This window comes from Synchiropus splendidus, chromosome 14 (assembly GCF_027744825.2).
Source record: "Synchiropus splendidus isolate RoL2022-P1 chromosome 14, RoL_Sspl_1.0, whole genome shotgun sequence".
NCBI classification, from domain to species: Eukaryota; Metazoa; Chordata; class Actinopteri; order Syngnathiformes; family Callionymidae; genus Synchiropus; species Synchiropus splendidus.
This window is the reverse complement of record NC_071347.1, coordinates 4505466-4527973: the sequence shown is the minus strand read 5'-3', so window position 1 is coordinate 4527973 and position 22508 is coordinate 4505466. Positions and strand designations below refer to the sequence as shown.

At 42.8% G+C, this 22508-nt stretch overlaps 1 protein-coding gene across 2 annotated transcripts; it reads left to right on the top strand.

Annotated features, from left to right (window-relative positions):
- Positions 1–999: 999 nt before the first annotated feature.
- On the top strand, positions 1000–22137 carry lsp1a (lymphocyte specific protein 1 a). 2 transcript variants are annotated; one of them, XM_053886318.1, is made up of 13 exons: positions 1000–1235; positions 9034–9174; positions 10954–11305; positions 11631–11773; positions 11862–12102; positions 12188–12316; positions 13658–13701; positions 14531–14612; positions 15206–15343; positions 15980–16075; positions 16212–16298; positions 16436–16544; positions 21665–22137. In XM_053886318.1, the coding sequence occupies exons 1-13, from the start codon at positions 1183–1185 to the stop codon at positions 21685–21687; spliced, it is 1638 nt and encodes a 545-aa protein (XP_053742293.1). In that variant the 5' UTR covers positions 1000–1182; the 3' UTR covers positions 21688–22137. The 2 variants fall into 2 exon arrangements, with proteins under 2 accessions (XP_053742293.1, XP_053742292.1); XM_053886317.1 differs by having other exon boundaries at positions 11859–12102.
- Positions 22138–22508: the final 371 nt, after the last annotated feature.

The window sequence follows — 22508 nt, the reverse complement described above, 5'->3', positions numbered from 1 at the left end:
TTACTTGAACTTTGAAATCCATGGGAAAACAATCTGAAAGAGAGCACAGATGTATTAACAGCAACAAAAGAGGGGGATATTTTAGAGCTTGTTGTGACAGGCTAACAACAACATCCAGCTTGGTAACTCGATGCAAAAGATGCCAACAATTTGAGCGTTATCTAGAGATTTCAATATCGTTCATGAATCTTTGAGAAACCCAGGGACGATGTGGAGCCAGGGAAGATGAGTTACTTTTGGCTTGTCCTGTTCCATCTCCCAGAAACAGACCTCTGAAAACCACTGAAAGTGTACAATGGTGCCCTCTAAGAGCAAATCACAGCCTTTAGCACTAGCTGGTTCTATGTTCCGCATGGGTTCCGCTGCTATCTATCTCCACCAAAATCTTGTTTTTCCACTCCATATCTTAACTTTATTCATACCTATGCTTTTTATTTCTCGTCCAATTACATTCTACTATCAGTTTATCCCAAACAAGCGAACAACAAAACAAGCTGGGAAAAAAAATCAGTTCAAACTCACAGAAAAATGAATCCTTTATTCGGGTGAAAGATAAACGTCTCCTCAGGAACAACTTAATAAAATAAATCAGAAGCGATTTCAGGAGTACTGAGTTTCAACAAGAAGAATGACAAGAATTCAGCTCTCATGTTGATAGTGAACTTGGCTGCTGTTTTCAGCTGCTTTGGATGTGATTGAAATGTCGGTGAGGAGGGGGACGGTTCAGTAGTGGATTATATCGGGTGTGGGAGGGGGATCGTCTTTCAATCCCCCTTAGGGAAGACCACATGACCCAGCGTAACAGGGAGAGCCTGCAAAAAAAGGGGGGGGGGGCAGAGAAAGAGAGAAAGATTTTGGGCCCTGCTGCTATGAGCTCTTCAATGAAAACCACATGTAGGACAGAGGGAGGGGGGTGAGGTGTGTGAGGAGGGGGTGTAATGATTAAAACCCTCCCTCCTCTATGAGAGGGGGAGTCGCCTCGCTGACATTCCCAACAAGCATTGCAGGGGAGGAAACTGAGGGTGTGATAAGCAACAAAAAGAGTGAGAGTGTGTGACACACAGATCATCTGCAGGACGGCACGCTGCCTTCAGGGACCCCGGGGACGAGCCGAGGAAAGGGAGAGGAGAAGTAGAAGAAGAAACTCTTTGTCTTATCTAGAAGGAGTGAAGAAGAGAAAGAATGTCTCTGCTGAGGAGAAACTCCAGCAAACAGGGTTTACAGAACCTCATGAGGTAGGTGCTGTTTAACTTCTCGCACAGTGGAAAGTTAAAGTTTAACTGAACACATCTCCTTTCAATAGACCTTAACTGTATCAACAACCTTTTAGATCCGACTCTGTGGTCAAATCCTGAGGTGTGTTGGTTCACATTTGAGGATGAAGAGACAGTGCTCCCGTTTCATTGTGTGAAAATGTTTAATAGGAAGGCTGGGATTACTGGAAGTGCTTTGAGGTCATGCAGGGTTTTAGGGGGATTTAAAGCAATCTGGACACCTCAAGCAGTTGTGGGATGACTCCTCAGAACAAAAGGTATCATCAGATTACAGCCAAAATACTCAAAATGACATGTAGGTCGACAAAGTACTGACATAAGAAACACAAAACAGGTTCGATTGTCGGAGTAGACTCTGATCTACTGGAGTGAGATGTGGAAAATGCTGCTGCCTCTCTGGGAGGTTCGCAAGCGATCGGCAGACATTGGGCGCCTCAGGGTCCGCGAGGTTCTCCGAGAGGGGAAGTGGTGACCTGTGTCAGAGGTGAAATGTCACCCGTCCTTTGTTTTCTGGGCTCCTGCAGGTGGCGACGTGTCTGTCTTTTAAGACTTGTTTCACCTCCGTGTTGATGATTTTTTATTTTTTTTCCAAAGTTGGCTCAGTGCTTAACAGGAAAAGGGACTCACGTCTGACTGGAACAGATATCAGATGCTGATAGAAGAACCCAACAAACCGCTGTGACAAACAAGTGTGGACACGATATAATGACAATGTCATTATTACTCACAAACCTTGACTAACAGAGACTGACATCATTGCGGGGAAACGTCACTCACAGATGATTTGTGTCACACGCAGGCCTGAGGTGACGCTGTCTCACTCGCCTGTCTGTAAACCAATGATGAATCACTGTGTACCTGCTCAGGTGTGAACAGGTCAGACAGGCATGTCAGCGAGGGATAAAACAGGAAGCTTGATATTATTATTTTGGCTAGTTTACTAGCTCAGCATCTGGATGTTCCAGTTGTATGAAACATAACTACCTGAAAAATGAATTTGACCTGCAGTTTTTCATTGGTACTCACTATTCATGTTAGTGTTGTTTTATCACAGCCACTATTGAATCATTTTTCTACCTCACATGTACTACATGCATCTCACCTACACACTTCACATAAAGGTTTTTGCCCGGTCCAAATATTGAAAAGCAGTGAAGAACTTCTGCTGTTTGGATAGAAACAACATATACACAATATAAACAACGTGTATAAACAATAACATATACCATTATATTTAAATTAATATTGTGACCCCGGAGCTTGAATACAATATGTGGGGTCTTCTAACTTGCTGTGGCTCCCAACACTGGTTAACACCAGTCTTAAATATAGAACCAGAATTTAAAAAATATAGCTATGGCTATTGAAGTTTTTCTGATTCTGATTCGATGAATAAGTTCTTGTACACATTGAAAATGAAACAAAATGAGGATTCAGGTTTATGAGGGGGAAAAAACCCTTCTTTTTATACTCCGAGGATCCTCCTCAGAATATTGCCGTCAGTCTAGTTTCAGCTGATTTACTGCGAGTAAAAGCCTGCGTCTTGTCAGTGATGCTGTCGTGAGTTTATGAGGCAGATAGCAGCTGGAGAAGGTTCTGATTCAGTCCAGTCAGCAGACAGCTTCCGTCTGGAGGAGCTGACAGGTCTGACGTCAGGCAGGAAACAGACTCCAGCAAACAGTCAGACTTGGTTTTTGGGAACATCCATCACTGACTCGTGTCACTCGCGGTGGGCCATCCTGCGTTGCTTCCTGAAGAGACGTTCACTTTCACCCAGGCTGCCTCCCATCTTGTCGCCATCTGCTCCAAATCTGGAATGAACCTGCTCTTTTCTTAATCTGGAAAAGCAAAGTTTTTGATGATTTGGACTGTGTGGCCTCAGCCATCAAACGTGTCTTGATTTAGCACAGCTGCGTCGCTTCTTAGATCCTAAATGTGTCTCGATGTCTCAGAAAGGATTGAATCAATTCCTCAGTTTCCCCGGATTTATTTGCCATTCTACTTTTTGTTCTTTTATTAAGTCATTTAATTTATGAGCGCAAAAAAAATAAATCCAAGTCATGATTTCTTTCACGTTTTCTTCTAAATGACTGATGATTGTGATGACATGCTCAGAAAATGAAACCGCACTCTGGAAATCTGAAGCTGGCCACATCGAGCACAAGTCGCTGTTTTGCACCCAGCTAAACTGAAGCAGCCGCACGCAGTGTAAACACAGGCCACTGGTGAACTGGCGTGAACAACATGAAGACACAATGACAAAAGAGGGCAATGGATCGGATCTATGTGGCAAAGGAAGGCAGCAATCTTAACCTGGGAAATGTTCCAAATGCATGAAAAATATATGTTCTGTTATTGCAAAGAAGACTCGCTGAAGATGTGGGCCTACATGAAATGACTCGACAGATGCAATAATACCCTCTGTTAGATCATGTGACACATAAAACTATTAGCTTGATACAGGCTCCGTAATCTCCTGGTCCAGTTTAGCTCACCCTCCGCGCTGACATCATCCAGAAGGAATACCTGCTGCAAAACAAACTGTGACCTGTGACCCCTGAATCCCAGCCACATGGGAGGGAGTCCGCACTGTTTACGATAGCGGGTGATAAGGGATGGCAGGAATTTTCGGTGGGGGGGAGTCAGATTGATGAGTGATGGCAGAGTAAACCACCCCCATCTCCCTTCACCAGGTTTGGTGCATGAAAAAAGAAAATGGAACGTAAACTCTGTTCAAAGAGCAGATAACAGCTTGTTATCTCTGCTCTCATGTGACCTGGTGCCAACACACAACTTCCCTCTGTGAGGCCCCCAAGAGCTTGTAATGCATGTGGTGTGAACTAATACATTTATACATCAATTAATGAGGGAATAATATGTATATATTGTGCCGGTGTCAAGCCAGACACTCCCAATTTGGACGATAAATTCCAATCATAATGCTGTGTAGTGATGAATTTCATGTTTGCAATGTAGCAGAGCGAGTGCGACTTCAGAAGTTGGCTGTCGTACCTCCCCGTCAGTCAGCATAATCGACTTGCCTGACATCAGAAAGGCAACTGCAGGATGCAGCGCTCTCCTATAACTGCGTGAGAAACGGGCGGTGTGGTGTGAGTGTGCGTGAAAAGCATCATTTCCATGAGCCTCATGCGGATTACGTGAGAGTTGGCATTCATTGTAGGCTGCTCAATAAATATGTACTCAATATTTATTCTTTTAAGACACTGGCTCGAACCTGTTATCGGCATCAATTTTAATTATTGGACGCTAATTTTAGGTGAAGATATCTGGTTTGCTTAAAAAAATTTAAAAAATCTTGTGAACATATCAAATGACTTGGCCGTCCCAATTTGGCCCGTGGGCCTTGATTTAGACACATGTGTTATAGAGGCTTTGAGTCATGCTCACTCGTACAGTTTTTTTGAGACTAGATGAACATGGGCTGAACAAGATGGACAAGAGACGATTTTAGGAAGCATAGGAGGGCAGCTGCGTTTTATTGGCCAGGTGGAGTGTTTTAAGGGGTAGAAAAGCACACATGTTCAAAGTGGCTAGTCTCTGAAGTTTGCAAATGTCATATAAAACTGAACTTTGTTGTCGTCTAATCCTCCATCTGTGCCTCCTCCACTTGTGTGGGGACTTATTTCGAGGAAGTTTTGGTCTTATTGTCAGAGTGAATCAGCGTCCTGCGTGGCCTCAACATGTTCCAGCACAACAGTGACTTCACCTAACAAACGTCTTCTTCCCACCGTCCCGGTCCGTCCCGCCGGGCTTTCAGCCCCAAAGCAAAGCGTGTTATTATTGTGTCATCCAGCCGATGACAGCGTGTTTGCTGACAAAAGAGCAGCTGAGGGTTTAATGCTTTAACCTCTTTGCTCCCGGCAGCGAATCCCTCGTTCCGGTTGAACATGGCAATACAATGTCGCCGGAGTCGCGGACGAGTGCAGACACAAATGGCTGGGAGAGATATAATCTAGATTATGTTCGTTGGGCTGGGTGTTTATACTGCTGATCGCAGTGATCCGGTCTTTTATACTGTTTTCAACAGAAAATCTGAGACTAACCAGTTGCAGAACTCCTGAGCTGTTTGGGTTCAATGAATCCAGATGAACATCAGTCTCAACAAAGACTGAGTTGTTGGTGGAAATTCCTCAGACCAGCCATATAATTATGACCACTTGCCTGGTTTTATGTGGGTAATATTTCAGCCGCCAAGCCCAAAACTGCACAGATACGTGAGCATCTTCGATCTGAGTTTTGTTGGAGACTTTGATGTGTCATGATTATCTGTTTTGTCAATGTAAACAAGTGTATCAGGTTTATAGTTTGGCTGTAATATGGTAGTCATAGTGGGATCTGAAACTTTAAGGGCTTTACTCAACAGCAAAGTTCTGTTTTCAGGAGGAATTCTTTTGTATTTCATCCAGGATTTGAGCGCAGTTGTGCAACTTGTGACAATGTAGATAACAACCACATTCAGAGGTCACAGTGTTAGAGAGACGTATCAGTGAGTTATGACACCAGAAAAATGATCAGGTTTTGACCCTTGCAAACACAACATTCTGAATTCTGTCTGCAATATATCAGCACAAAGTGAGTCAAAACTGTGTCTACAGAAGCTAACATTCATCACAGTCCTTATACAAAGCTAAGTGCTCATCAAAATTGAAGCCTCTGTAGAAATATCCGGTGAGTTTGTCGGCTCTGGACTGCGAGGTGTGTGGCTCCAGGGCACTTTGTCTCTTGTCATCAGAGGAAACGTGTTGAGTCTTGCCTCTGGTTTTATGTTACAAACCAACAAAACCTTAAAAAAGGCAGTTTGACTCCTGCTGAGGAAGAGAAAGTGCCGTAATTGTCTTGTGAGGTTTGTGAGTCTCACTGCTGTCTATAAAGCCCCAAACAAAGGCTCCAGTTTCAGTCCTGCTGAGACCATTAAACAAAACATGGGAAAGAGAATACGTCAGTTTTCAAGCAAAAACAACAAGACGGGGAGAATAAATGGTCAACAGTAATCCCTGTACTTTCAAAATCACTCTGATGGGGATTAGGTGGTTAGTGGGAATCAGATGTCGGACCTCCCGCCTGGTGTGAGGATCCAAGTCAGCTCAGTCACAACACCCGAATATTGAAAATATACAACACTAAAAATGTTCAAATGGAGTTTTGGGTTCAAAAATGTTTAATGTTTTTAAGTCATCTAAAGGTTAGCAATGATTTCTCATCATGTGTTTGTTTCTTTTCTTTCCCCAGCATGGTCTATCAACTTTAAACTAAAACAAGACTAAATGTAAAAAAAAATATATATATATATATAAAATAAATATAATGATGAAAAAAATGACACAACATAAAATAAATACAAATCATTAAAAAAAAATATTGAGGCTGGTTTGCAAACAATGTCCAATCATTTAAAAATTTCCTGTTGACCTCCCAGATGATGTCACGTCTGTTCCACCCGCTACTTGGCTCACTTCCTCTAAGGTGGTCACAGCGTGTTCACAGGAAGGAGGTGGATGAACGTGCAGGAAGGATGTGATGATGATGGGACGCTGACTCAGCAATTAATTGTCACCATTTTTTTGTGAGGCTTGCAATTTAAAAGACATCAGTAGCCTAGATATTTATTGTGCGGTCACACCGTTGCTGCGGCGGGGAAGAGGTTTTAGACTCAGTCATTGAGAATTTAGATTACACTGAACAAAGATGTAAGAAGAACTAAGATGTTCTTGAATGGTTGGCGCTTTGTTGAGTCGAGGTCAAAGGTCACAGATGGTCCCCCATCTGCACAAACTAGAGGACAAGACGGAGACTGGAGTTCATTACTTTTTGTGACCCAGAAGCCGAAAGTGTGCGACGAAACTCAACACTCCCTCAGCCTGGTCGGCTTTATTGACCTCAAGGTCATTTTGGGCCCAGATGGGGTCACTAGCAAACCAATGCCAGCTGTTCTACTCACACCTAGTTGGAACTAGACATTTGAAAATTGTCGACTTTTATCTGTTTTTTCCCTCCATCCAAGTTTTCATTGTTGTTATGTGAACACACATGCGAGCAGTTCCCACCACCCAGCTGAGAGAAGATTCACAACTCTGACATGCAGGACAGTTTGTCTGCCGCAAAGGTTACTGTTGAAGTGAAGTTGGACAAAATATCTGTGCAGGAGTTCAAGTAACTAGAATGTTTTATACAGTAGTTGGAGCAAGTATTGTTTGATGACAGTTGAGCTGATATCCTCTTTTTAAACCATCACAACTATGTGTGGATTTAAGCAGGAATCTAGTCAAAAGGACAGACATTCATTTATTTTTGTATCTTATACCCGCCCATCTTCATCTTTTCTTTCAATTTCTGCATTCATATTCATAATTATTTACATAAGACTAAGTTCAATTTCGACCCTGCCTGTGATAATTCCACACTGAGTGCCATTTTTATTGCTATAAGCCAAATTTTCTTGCAGTTTGGACCATAAAATGAAAACTAGGCCGGACAGACTTGACTGTGCGTTGCACCTTTGGACATACCTGAGAACAAATTCCCCACATTCCAGCCTCTTAGCTCTCTCATCATATTCCCAATTGCCTGCGTGATGGTCTGTACAAGCACACATTTAGAGTGAAAACATGCATTATTTCAGGGGAATTCCTAAGTGCTGAAATATCTTGTTTCCTCACCATGCATTGAGTTGGTGTTTCATGGTTCATTATTCCTTGTAAACTGACTCATCATCGATCATCCTCATCAAATGAATTTCATATCTTACGTCGATCTTTGATCAGTATAATAAAAAAATAATCTGCTGATGCAATGTTTTCAGGTCAGATCTTTCCTTCATCTGCTATAGCTCACATCCTGATCATGAACCGGGGTACGACACACGTGCAGTACAGCTGTAGAGCACCACACGGCAGCAAACAATAGGAGAGTAAATGAAAAGGAAATTAAAGCAGTTGATGAAAATGTAAACCACGGAGCGAGTGGGAGCACAAACTAAATAAATCGTAGTAAATAAAGACGCATGTGTTGTGCATGGCGATCAACAAACTGATGCTATTGCGAGCCGCCTGCCAATGAGAATGATTCCTACTCAACTAAAGTAAATACAACTTAACAAGCATTAGTGTCCTTTAATCAAGCTGTAAAAACAGCATTTGTTTTGTTGAACATGAAATAAACACTTTTGTTTGAGACCAAAAATGTGGCCGATCACAAATTGCTCCCTCAAAATTTGACTTGTGAGCGACACTGTCACATGTCGGCTTCACTCACAAAGAAGACTTGCTTCACGAGATGAGAGATCACATACAAATTCTTATTATATACAGATACAAGCACTATGCAGACATTATGCACCATATTTTTAATATATAGCTCATTGAACAGAGTGATTTAAAGCCAAGTCAAAGCAATGCACATGCACTAAAATGCACTGTTGAAATCATAATCATAACCTTAAATATTATAGTAGAAGTATTAGTAATAGTAGTAGTATTGTTTCGACACATTAAATTTGAGAAACATGTGTATTTATTCAACCACAATATTTCAATTTTGGAAATTAGGCATCTTTTTGTCAAAAAGATGGCATGTTGGTCTCTGCTGCACTGTTTAGACTGAAAAAAAAAACAGTCCATACTTTACTTTGCTACGTCAGTGCTTCTTCTTCACTGTAAGCACTGATTCGAACTGCAGTCTGGCGACACTCTTCAACAGCAGTAGCGTGGACACCTGTGTTGACGGCTCTCTCTGTCTCCAGGTTGACGGCTCAGCGGAGCATCGAAGACGCAGAGGAGATCGAGCGAGAGCGTCGCCGAAGAGCTCGTGAATCGCTTTGCCGCAGAGAAAATGGATCAACACCGGGAGAGTCGTCACCAGGCAGCGAGACGCCGACGGAGGAGTGAGTGTGGTAGATTTACTCTGCTGTCTATTACAACGGCGTCAGGTGGACTTACACCTACCTCGGTGTGTCCAGCTGCTTCCCTGCTGATTCAAAGTAATGCAAGTGTGTTTAGGTTTCCCAGGAGCTGGCTGAAAGGAATTCCCCCTCAACATTCCCCTCATGATTAAGACACTCTCAGCGCCCCATTGCATGGTGGGAACCTGCCGCATGATCTCTCAGCAGCTCATCAAACCTAACAAGTGGCGACCATCCAGTCTGGGATGTGAAGTGCACAAGCTTTCAACATGATTCAGCCCACTGTCTGATCACTCACTGAGAAGTCACTGTAATAACTCAATAGTGTCAGATGAAATGTTTTTAAACAGCCATTTTTTCAACCCTCTGTTAGAATATTTAATATAATCAGCTTGTAAAACCGCTGCTAAAACATCCTGACTAGTGCCTTGCAGTCATTTCAAATTGCACCGATCTCCAAGTGCAGAGATTTTTACACAAAAATCTGGTTAGATAGCAGCTAAACTAAATTCTCCTGAATTAAGCCAAACACATGCATCACCTGATGCTGAGACTTACAGCTCCTCTGCACTGCAACACAAACATCTGTTGATCTTCAACACTCGACCCCTGACCTCCCTGGAACAGACATTTGGCTAAAGCATTACATCACCCCAAGACCTCAATTATAGGCCGCAGCACATCACCCAACACGGAGCGTGGAGTGACGGAGGAGAAGGTGTCGCGAGTGCAAACAGTCATTATGGGACTGGAGTCAGCTGAAGGACCACAGGCCTGGACACGGCCGTGTGTAGTAAACATTCTTCAGAGGACGAGTAATGAGAAGGCAGCTGTGTGCCCGTCATCACATCAGCACGAAGGGGGGCGAGGCTGTTTGCACCTATTAATGGCGGAAAGAATTATTTTATGAAACATCTGCGTGCTCCATGTGCTGACGAGGAAGGAAGGAAAAATGTAAACCAGCTCAACGACATGCTGCTGCTCACTGGACGCTTGTGAAGTCACATATTTGAGCAGCTGGAGAGGAAACAGTCTAACAAGAGCACAGACTGTGAATAATGTCCAACACTAAATCACTTCCGGAGTTCTCAGAACCGAGGCGCCGTGTTTGAAGTTGAGTTAGAGCAGCGACAGATTCATGCTTGGACAAGCGACGTCACTTCAGTCATCCTGGAATTTAATAAATGATGTGAGGGATAATGAATGAATGCCATGTTGAATTTATTTGAAATGTATTTCAACTTAAGAAAACTGCAGGATGAAGACAAAACAATTACATTTCATGAAATAAAAATTAGGAGACAAAGTCAGAGAGGCTAGACTGAGATGGTTTGGACATGGACAGAGGAGAGAGAGCCAGTACATTGGTAGGAAGATGTTGAGGTTGGAACTGCCAGGCAGAAGGTGGAGAGGAAGGCCAACGAGGAGATTGATGGAGGTGGTGAAGGAGGACATGAGGTTTGTAGGTTTGAGAGAAGGGGAAGCAGAGGACAGGGTGAGATGGAGGAGGATGATCCGCTGTGGCCACCCCTGAAGGGAGAAGCCGAAAGGAAAAGAAGAAGAAGAAGAAGAAGAAATAAAAATGATACGCAACATTTGGATGGCTGGAGTGCAGGGTTGGAATGGGGATTTGAAGGTCTCCATGAGTTTCACCACACAGCATCTGGTTATCAAAATTTAACCTGCCAATTGAGTAACCTGGAATATTTTTAAATGTGTTTTCAACTGTCACACCAAATGACCCTCCTTTTTCTCCACCAGATACGACGGCAGCCTGAAGCCCAGGAGAAACTCCCCATCTCTGGAGGAGGATGAGGGCTTCAGCGACTGGACTCAACGGCGAGAGAGAAGACGACAGCAGCGCCTGCAGGAGCTGGGTCACCGAGCGGAGGAAGACGAGGATGAGGAGGATAGACATGGGATTGTCCCTCAGGAAAACGGCACCCAGTCCTCCTCCAGCAGACTCATGAGACCAGAACAGGATAAAACCAGAATGGAGACAAGGGAGCATGAAGAACAGTTCATTCGGGCACAGAGGATGTCGGCAGAGCAGGGTCAAAGGCAGGAATTGATGACAAAAAGGAGTGAGGGGAGTCATTTACAGAATGCTGAGGTATGTGATGAGGTCATGGCTGTTTGTAGCTTAGCAAAATAGCTGCAAATATGTAGCTTCTGAAGTGAAAATTCAACAAATGTCCTGAACTTCATCTCTCATGTGGCTGAATGTGATTGTACGTCATGTTTTCACGGTGCTTCTCTGGGTTGTGATTTTATTTTCCGCTGCTGCTGCTGCTGATGATGATGAAGCTGAGCCCATGATTTATTTTTCTCATCCTCTCGAATAAATTGATTTAACAGACTCATAAGTTAAAACAAAAAAAGTATGCTCAGCGGGAATTTTTGCAGAGCTGATTTTAATACTAGTTTTCTTTTTGTAGCCTGAGAGACGCACAGAGATGAAGGTTTCCTACACGTCCAAAGTTTTCCTTCAACAAGCACCAAAGCACAACGCCTCCAACGGAAACATGGCTGATGAGGAACTGACATCTTGCTCAAACACAAAATCAAAACGGTCCAACTGGTATGAAATCCAGTGTAGATTAGTCAACACCAACACTTTTTCCCAGGTGCATCTGACGTGGTCTAATTTAAAGTGTGTACTGCAGCAGCAGAACAGCAGAGCAAGGGGAGGCAGAGGCCATCCTGGAGACTGAGCAGAGGCTGGAGAAGATCCGACGGGGCCTGCAGGAGAAAGAGAGTCAGGAGATGGAGCAACTGAAGCATCGCCAGGCTGAAGCGGAGCAGGAGCTGGAGGAGCTGAAGAGGAGGAGGGAGGCCAGGCGTCGGGTCAGAGAGGACGAAGAGCGTCAACGAGAGGAAGAGGAGCAGCTGCGTCAGGCTAAAGAGGAGGTCAGTCAGGCTTTAACACTAATAGATCAGGAGGAGGAGGATGTAATTGTCGTAAATGCAATTTTGGTTGTGACTGTCGTCGCAGGAGGAGAGAAGACGGATGAAGGAGGAGATAGAGAGGAGGAGGATGGACGCTGCTGAGAGAATGAAGAGTTTGAGTGTTGATGGAGAAGAAGCCTTCACTCCCTTCAGTCCGAAAACACCGACGCACAAAGTAAATGGACGCTTTATTGTTGTTATTTAAACAGTTTTTCTGCTTACAACACGTTGACAGTTTGAAGAGCTGAGCAAATATGACTCAAGATAGTGTGGTTTTGTGATTTTCCTTCACAGCAAAGACGCCCAGTCTGAGTTGTAAGTCGCATGTGTCTGTTTTTCAAGAACCCACTGTGAGATGTCAGTCCATGTGCAGCTTTTCAGGCCATTTAATAATGATGTGGAGGCCACAACTTGGAGTACACGATGATACTTTCCACACTGAATGTTAGTGTTTTTTGAGGAATGTGTGTATTTGGACTGAATATCGGTTTGGAAAACCCATTTCAGTTTGAAGAGGGCATGACTTTGCATGCGTGTTTTGCACGTCAGCACATTGTTTTGGTTGCATATTTCACGGTTGAGACACTTGAAACTTAAGTGTGAGCACACAACACACAACATATGTTTATTGGGTAACAACACAACATCAGTTGAGATTTTTGCATCAGAATCGCTGTCGGCAGCTTAAGTGGATTCTCATCGTATACCGGCACCGTCCTGAAGGGCAGTCACATGATGAGGGAGAAAAACTGTCTTAGAGTTAGTTTTACAGTGTTTCTGAGTAAATACAATTCTCAACAATATTTCTAAGAACACAAGCCAGTCCATATCAACGTATAAATGCAAGGGAAATATAAAAAAAAAAAAAGATATAATCATATAAGTGAAATGAATAAAAGTAAAAAAAATAAAGCTTCCAAAAACTTCTGATCAATATAAACCAAAACACAGACTACATGCAGTAATGAAGGTGATATATTTTGCAAAAAGATTTTTACATGAAAGTCGATAAATGGTTCAGAAGATAAAATACTTAAATGTCAAATTCAAATTCTGAATAAAAACATCAATGAAAAGGTATCATCAAACAAAAGAAATTAAAATATAGATACATTAAAATGGCTGTATATTGATAAAAAAACATTTTCATTTATTTTCAGTTAAAACTTTATTTAGGGAAATAAATGTTCCCTAATCTACAGTGTGACCTTAACAACAATGTGGGTCTGGACTGGTGAGGACATGAGTAAGTGCAAAATAAATAGCAACAGATTTAAACATCATTTAGCTCTAACCATGAATAATTGAAGTAAAATAAGCCTGTGCTGAATATTTGGGGTAAAGAGAAGCATGAGTGTGACTTCAGTTCAGGCTGCAAGTCGGACGACTGTGTTTGTCTTGGACGTCACCGTGGCGATCTGTGGTTCACTTGGAGAGCAGAACTGTAATCATTTCACTGCTGGAACGGAAAAATGAACTTGTGTTTTGACCTCAAATGTGTGTCTCTCTCATCCAGATCACAGAGAGAACCGAGTCTCTGAACCGCTCGCTGAAGAAAAGGTAGACTTCATCCACTGAAAATCTTGTGCCACTTAGTCTTTAACTACAATACAAAACGGTCCTGGACAAAAAGACAGTTTGAGAAGAATAGAATAGAAATATTTAATATTCTTGATTCATAACATTCAAAAAGTCTTGGTCTTGGTGATTTTTATACCTCTGCAGTTAGTGATTCTGCTTGTTCCAACATTATTTAACTTATTTATTTATATTGATTGAAGGAAGTGTTTTATCACGTATTTAAATGTGTTGTGGAAATAGACAGACCTTTATTTCAATGCATTGCCAAAGCATTCGCCTCATGCCTGCACTCTAGCGGCTGCCTCTGGTATCAATTCTAGAACAAACATTAATGTCATTGATGTCGCATTCAATTTTTCACGTTAGGATATTAAATAGCGCCAGAACCTTAGCATCAGTTGAGAATCTTGTACTCATATTGTTCTGTCAAACATATGAACAAGTCATTATTCTACATGTTCTTTGACTTCACTCACTGAAAATGTATTGTGGGTTGCAGGTTCTCCTCCACATAAACTGTAATTTATTACATCGGTTAAGTCTGTCCAGATGTTGGCTGTCTTGTGCTGACCAGCATGGCTCCGGTCAGTCTGGAGCTGGATGGCCACTGCTGGAATGACAAGGCTTTTATTTTGAAATATTGACCGTATATATGTTCTGAGAAGCCTTTGAAACCAGCATGGCGTGGAAATGAATAATCCTGTGACGCTCCATTGAGATCTGTGTTAGGATGACCGACATATTTATGTCACGGGGACGTTTGCATGATGGACTGAAGCCTGTAAATTTGTTTTCTTTGTTGTTTCAGTAACAGCTTCAAGAAGACACAGCCGCTCGTGCTGCTGGCCAAGATTGACGACAAGATGGAGCAGTACGCTCATGCTGTGGAGGTGACACACACACACACACACACACACACACTGTATTGGGTTCTTTCCTGAAGAAATCGAGTGAATGCATTTCGACAAATAACTTAAGAGCAAGTTGGAATAAAAATAAGAAATATCATATATCAATTAGATTCAAAAGCTTTTCCGTATTTAGCATTTCCTTTATTGTTCATTTTCATTCCACCGCCGGAGGATTTCCAGTAAAAGAAACATAAATCTTAGAAGCTGCAGTTTAGTTTCCTGCGGTGACTGTGAGGAAGTACAGATGCTTCAGCAGGCTGACCAGGTTAAAGGTTAAAGGTCAGTGTTCACAGCTGCACGTCTGACCCAAACATCTGCGAAACAGAGCAAAAATATAGCTCTGTTGTTTTCATCTCAAACTGCTGAACAAGCAAAAGGCTCTTTCACCCCTCATTGTTTAAAGCAGCTGAGTGAGTTTGTTACATGAAATCCATCTTTTCTTAACCATCAACATCCTGTCACCAATTACCACCTTGAGTTTATTCAAAGGTTCGGAAACCCTTAAATCAAGTCAAAGCATTCTGTGTGAATGTTGGCATCATTTACTGAAGACAATGTTTCACGCCTCACAGAACTCCCAGGAGGCAAAAGCAGCCAAGCCGTCCCTCAACGACCTTCCAAGCTCATTGGAAGTTGTGTCGTCCAAGAAGAACCTATTTGAGGGAGGCGACGCCTGGAACAGCAGTGGCCCCACCAGAGCAGGCTGCAAGGTGAGAAGCACTTGACTGAAGTTGCCAAGGAGGCTAAGTTTTCCACAGCATTGGTTTGTCTCTTTGAGTTTCACTGTTCAAAATAACATGAAAAGTTATGGACGGATTTGGATGAAATTTTCTGGAAATATAGTATGTGAAATGGAGCAAAGACCAAATGTTTTGGTATTTTTTCAAGGATGTGTTACTTTGTTAGTTTGTGTTGGGGGTGGACTGAAGCTGCTTGGCGGAGGGTTGCGCTCTCTGAGTGCCTTTCCACTTTAATCTGTGACTTGAAAAAGTCAAGACAGTGTGGGGTGACCAGGTGTGTTGATTAGTTAAAACATTGGTGTCAAAATCATGGCCCCGATGCCAAATCCGAATTACAATCAGCTTTATTGCCATGGTCATTGAGGATCCCACCAACTAGGAAAGTGCTTTAAAATAAAATAAAATAAAATAAAATAAAAATCCGTCCCATTTTGTCATTATATGTGGAAAATTTAAAGACAGACTTCCGTTTACTTCCATATTTCTTTGTAAAATACCCCTCAATTCACAAAACCATGTGCAACAACTGTTTGACCTCATTGACCTATTGATTTTGATGGTTTTTTTTTAATTTTTAATATGACAATATTTTTATTCTGCTCACAGGAGACTGATGGGTTGAAGGTGGGCGTGGCTAATCTCATCACTCAGTGGGTTAAAGGTCCCAATGATGGCAGCAAACAGTCATTCAGCAAACCAACAGTAAGTCAACTGGAAAGTGTACGTTTGTAATGACGTGTCACTTCACACTTTCGCACAAGGCTCTCACGGGATTGTAATGTAAATGTTGCGGCGCGTTCATGAGCTTTATGGTGATTGGTAAATGAATGGTTGGCAGGATGTGAGACCTGGAGATGTGATGCAGAAGAAAAACATGTGGGAGGTGATCGGAGATTCCTCAGGGAAGTCTGGACAAAGGACAAAGGTGAGGACACGTAGACACACTTGTATTTCTATCCTTGTGGGGACAAAACCCTTTCTCCAGCCTCTCACTATAGACCTAACCAACCAAATGGCTAACCTTAACCAGAACCAAACTTACACCCAACTGTATTGTCTTAGGTCTCAGCTGGAAATAAAAAGTACAAATTTGTGGTGACTGGGCATGGAAAGTATGAGAAGATCCCCATGGACGAAGACGAAGGAGAAGACTTCACTAATGGAAAGTCTGGTAAGCACATAACCTGTAACAGTGACTATAAGCCTCAGTTCAAATGTGTATGAATGCATGAATACACTTCATACTTCCATTGTTTTTTAGAAATGAATAAAGACAACATTTTCGTTCCATTTCATTTTTTTATACAAAATAAAGGACAAAACAAAGACACATTATGAGCACTACGGTGTAAGAAGAATCTGATGAAATCAAACTTTGTGAAAAACCAGAGGGTGAAATATGTCGATCTCAAACATTCATTGCAATAAAAAAAAAAAAAAAAAAGCGTGGGCAGATTCTCAGTATTTTGAGCCAATTCCAGCCATTCCATATGACCATCTGCCTAGTTGAATTAATGATGCTCTTTTGGGGTTTTCAAAGTTTGACAGGTCAGCACTTATTAGGAGCTACTGACCACTGTGGGTTATAAAATGTGAGTCTCTCTCGCCACAGTATTTAAAGACTTTTATATCAACAGACAAAAACTGCATAACGCTTCATGTTTCCTGGCACAAACACTAGCAGATACGTGGCTGTAAAGCATCACGACCGACACAAATTCTTTCCACATGGCCTTCACTTCTTCACAGCTGCCCGACGTCCTTCACCTGTGTTACATCACGCCCTGCTAACAGCACCTTCACAATCTCTGTGGCTTTCAAACAAGTCAACTTCTTCCTTAATTCATAAATCTCAACTCATGTTGTGCGACGCTACATGACGGATCATTTTACACTACGAGATGCAACAGCTGCGTGACCTCCTGACTGCTCTACACAAGCACGCGCATGCAGCAACACATTTCGTTCCAAAAATAAACCCAAACCATAAACTCCTGTTGGTTCCAGAACTGTTGCTATTGTGCTTCACCCCAAGTCGTGATTGGCCAATCGCAATGCTGTTTGTAAAACGGAGTACAGAACACAAACACAGATATCATTCAGGTCTATTTCTGAACTGTCGCTAAGCTATAAACTCTTTTTACAGTGAACATCATGTACTGTACATCACGCACGATAGATTTTTAAAAATAGAGACCAGACCTACATTCAGCTGCTTGATCAAGTGAGTCTCACCCCGAGGTGAGTAGCACCATTATGAAGAAAACAGTATTCAAAGAGACACTTTGTATAAAAAAAATTGCTGAGACAAATGGCCAGTGTAACATGTGAAAGCTAATGATAAATGCTTGGGAACCGTATTGGTGAAGGTCAGTCTGTAAAATTTAAACACAAAAAAACAAGCTGTGGCTTTATTTAATACATAAAAGCTTTAATCTGAATGGACTGCAAATGCCTTTAAGACAAACTTGTCTACAAACATACTCATGTAACACTTGTCAGACTAAGACTCGTGACCGGGACATCTTTGAAAACATTTTTTGCTCCTGTACATTTAACATATAGTTTGCATGTCTTTACAAACGACTCTCCACCAACCATGTTAGCTTAAACGGCAGTGAACCCCCTTGCTTTTCTGTTAAAATCCTTTGGTTCCTCGTCTTTACCCTTCCGTCCTATCAGACCCATTTCAAACACGGTAGAGATTTTGGTGAGTGGCCTGGACGCTGCCTCTTTTAGCCTTTTGGCGTCAAATTTTGGACTAAAGAGCAGCACCGGTAACCGGTGTGCAAAGGAAGGGATTTCTTGAACCGTTCCCGTTGCTTCCTTCTTCTTCTCCTCCTCACTCTTGTTTAACTCAATCTGTTGCATGATGTTCTCTTTGGTGGAGAACATCTGGAAAAGAACAGCGTCCCACATCTTTGTTGCTTTGGGAGGAGTTCTGCTGTCGTCGTCGTCCTGAGCTTCAGGTGTTTCCGCTGCCTTCACATCACTCTGCTCAGGCCCGGTCGGCTCCTTCTGAGTTCCAAGTTCTGGAAATTTGGGCTCCTCCTGTTCTACTACCATGTGCTTCTTGAGCCTGGACCATCCACTCATTTTGGATTTCATACCCTTTGGCTTTTGTATGACCTTTAAAAGGGGCTCTGCCTCCGGAAGGGACTGGTCTTCCTCTTTTTTCTCCGGTTTCACTGGAGCCGCTGTGTCCGTCGTCTTTTGTTTTTCCTCACTCCCCGATGATTTATCAGGTAGTGTCAAATTTGGCGGTAAGTCTTTAGTCTTACTGGGCTCTATAGGTGCCACTGATTCCTTGGATGGCTCTGTTGTCTCTGCCTTTGGCTCTACTGGTACAGCCTTTTCTTTACCAAACAGTTTCCTCACCACCTTCAAAGGGTCTTGTGCGTCCCCTTTGGCTGGAGGATGTTGGACCTCAAAAGGTGGAACCTTTGGCTTGACTGGTTCTTCAACTGGCGGCTCCACCTTTTGTGGACTTTTCTGTTCTTTGGGTGTGTCAGGAATAATGACTTGTTCTTGTTTAGGCGTTTCAACCACCTCTTCCTTTACAGTTGCACCATGGGTGTCAGAGGCCTGGGAAACAACTATGACAGGGATAGAAGGGGCGACCTGTTCACCTGCCGCATTGATTTTTTCAACCACAATAGCAGGTTCATTCATGGCAGTGGTGGGTTGAACGCTGGTTTCTAGTCTTTGCGTCTCGCTTACTGTTGCTTCCTCCTTCGGTTTGACTTCTTCTTGTGTCATGCTTCCTGCCAGGCCATATGCAGGAGAAAACGTCTTAATTCCGCCGTAAGCCGCGTACTCTGCTGGGGTCAGTCCACGATAGGTGGACTTGGATTTCTGCGATAACTGTGTTGGAGTTTTAGGCCTCTGAAAAGCTACAGGGGACACACCTGACGGCACTGTGCCGTAGGTTGGTGTTTTTGGTCTTTTATAGCCCGGTGACGAGGACCGGAGACGGGACGCCTCCGAAGTAGGAGTTTTCGGCCTTCGATAGCTAGTCGCTGTTGGAGACTTTAACTCAGACGCAGAGATTTTAGGCCTGTCATCATCCAGCGTTTTTTCTAGAGTTAGATCAGGCTCTGACTTTGACTTAGTTATGTTTGTCTGGACTGGTTTAGCCCCTGGTGCTGTGTCTGAATGAATATCTCCATTTAGAATTGTTGCAGGCGTTTTGATCTCATTGGTCTTAATGACTTTAACTTCTGAAGCAGTGCTGATTGTCGATGCTACGCTGGAGGTTTTTGAGCTCTCTGTCTGCACAGTGAGCGGCGATACTGCAAACAGCAGAGGGTTGGGTCTTGAGATTTCAAAGACTGGGGTTGCAGCCCTGTTCATATGATAGGCCGGCGTCCTCGGCCGTCCCCCAGCAGTGATCGATATTTGATCATAGGTTGGTGTTTTTGCTCTTTCTGATGTTGGTGTTGCTCTTTTGAGTTCAGATGTTGGTGTTGCTATCTTGAGCTCAGGCGTTGCTCTTTTGCTATCTACAGTTGAGGTTATTTTTATGGTCTCAGAAGCAGGAGCTGTTGTGCTTAGTTGCCCTGTTGGTGTCCTGCTTCCACTCTCAGGGGACAGTTTCCTTTGCTGATCTGAGCCAATCACAGAAAGCTGTGATATTTGAGTTATACCTGCGAATGACTGACTAGATTCTTGGTAGCTTTCTGTGATAGATTTGCTTTGAGCTACCATGCTTCCAATAGCAGTTAAACCTGCCGTGTCATACACCGGTGGAGTCCTGGATGTCTCGTAGTACGATGTACTTGCAGTGTACATCCGAATTTGTGGGACATCAAACATTGGTTTTGGTGATCTTGAGGTTTCATTAGCTTTGAATGTTGGACGAGGACTTCTGGATTTGGTGAGTGGGGTCAACACAGTGAGAGGGCGAATGAAAGCTTGAACTCCCGATTCCAAATAAGGAGTTGGACCCGGACTTCTAGGCTTTGAGGTGGTTGTCGCAGCTGCAGCCGGTCTGAGACCGACTTGAATCTCAGGAGGAGGCTTAGCTGCCTCAGTTGAGGGCACTTTCAGCTCTGACTCAGAGGAATCTGGCAGGAATATTTTGGGTATCGCTTGCTGGTTGACTGGCCCAGGAGTTGTTGTAATCGCTATAAGCGGCGTTGAAGCAGGATGTGTAAAGGATCCATGCTGCGAGAACGGGTACGATGGCGTGCCCACCGTCTGGGGAGAAAACCTGGCTGCTCTACCGTAGGCAGCACGCTGTGGGTACGGAGATGCCACATGCTGATATAGCGGCCTAGCAGCAAACCGAGTGGACTGCTGGAAGCTGTAAAAGCTAGATGGTGTCTCAGGGGTCCTGGGAGGGGTGGAGTGGTCGCTGTGCTCAAGGTCAGGGCTGGCTTCATTTACAGGTGATAGGCTGGAGCGGAAAGGAACGGCTGATTGCGATGCTTGTGCGGAAGCCTTTTTCTTGGCACTTCTTTTCAAAAGCTTTTGAAGACGAGCGTTGTCTTTTCCGGGCTTAGGCAGCAGCGGAGGAGGATACTGCTGGCAAAGCAGGCCGGGCTGGCTGAGCGCACCATAGACGACCGCCATGAGCACCTTTAGCACCCTGCAGACAAACAATGGAGAGTCAACATCTCAGACATCGGTTAACGTTTATTTTAGAGTCCACTTTATGCAACCATCTAGTTTTCTTTAACAACTCATCAAATAGGTTATCAAGCTAGCACTGATCAAGAGACTGTGATGTGGAACACCACGGACCTTGTGCAGAACTATTCTGAACTGAGTAACGTTCTATTAAAGCGTTCTGTACCACTGTATGTTTTACTGCTCCAGGAAATTATTCGTTCGCTCACTTCCTTCCGCTTTCGAGTAAGACCGCCCCTTTACTTTTCCCAGCTAAGACGTCCTACTGTAGCAGGGAGTCACCTTTGGGTGCGACCCCTGTTCACTCTAATTTACTGGAACTACGTCAGCGTACCCCAGTGCATAACTGCATGTCCATGGATGGCCAGAAAAGGATACATTCCTGATGAACTCCTTATATTGCCTGTTTAAGAAGTCTGGTAAAATTGGTAAAATGATTTGCGGAAAACTTGATAAAAATATTTCCCCCTAATCAAATACTATGCAGTAGATAATATTTATGCAGCTGTAAGTAGTGTACTGTATTTCTAATACATTACCAACATAAATAGAATATTCTCTTCATAATTGTATTGTAGTTGTGTGGTATACCCGATTACCGTTTGTATCCGCTCCCACTAATAAATACTGAATGAATAACAACATGTTTTTCTCTTGCAGATCTGAGCCACAGCGATTACTGAGGAAGCCTCTTCAGGTCACTTCAAGTACTTTTTCATTGAAACATTTACGAAAATGACATCTTTACAGTTTACCATTAACATTTGGTCTTCATGTCATATATTACACATTTCACTTCAATACATTTGAGTCGCATTTTCATCGCAAAATGCCTGGTCCTCGCATTACTCATCAACTTTTTTGTCTTTATTGAACTTGATATCACATATAAATGTATATATCTGACTGTGAGTTCTTATATCATGTATGGCAAGCTATTGTTGGTGTTGTCTGCAAGGGTGTTGGGTAACATGTCACCATATTTGATAGAAATCCATTTTTTGACAACATTTCATATGAAACGATTATTAGTTCTTAGATCATCTTCGCCAGAACTGTACAGTGTTTTTTTTTTTTGTGCCTTTGGTTTTGTTTCCGTTTCTCCACTTTGACATCTTTGACGAGTATTTCAAATAAATTAAAATACATTTTCTAAACTTGTCTTTTGTCATGTTGCATTTCATGATTTCATCACATAAATGGACACGTTTAGAAGTCATGTGACTTTGGTGGCGTTTTTACAAACGTAAAGATTAATTTTCAATGAAGAACCGTGTGACTACAGTCAGGCTCTGGCATCCAAGCGTCCAGACATTGGGGTGTATTGCCTTGGTCCCAAAGGTAGGAAGATTGAGTCCTGGATATGGCAATTTATTTATTCTGATGAATCATAAAAAGATTAAAGCATAGCTTGCTCTCATAATTCAACCGATTATTAAATAGAAATGGGAAACAGGATGAGGTCAGCATCCTCTTATAGTACTTCAGCACCTACAGTAGCTCT

What these genes read in the sequence shown, in the direction of transcription:
- lsp1a (XM_053886317.1), top strand. Translation starts at nt 1,183, where the DNA reads ATGTCTCTGCTGAGGAGAAACTCCAGCAAACAGGGTTTACAGAACCTC. An exon ending in CCACCAGAGCAGGCTGCAAG is followed by an intron (nt 15,344 to 15,979) that starts GTGAGAAGCACT and finishes TTCTGCTCACAG; the next exon opens with GAGACTGATGGGTTGAAGGT. An exon ending in AGTCTGGACAAAGGACAAAG is followed by an intron (nt 16,299 to 16,435) that starts GTGAGGACACGT and finishes GTATTGTCTTAG; the next exon opens with GTCTCAGCTGGAAATAAAAA.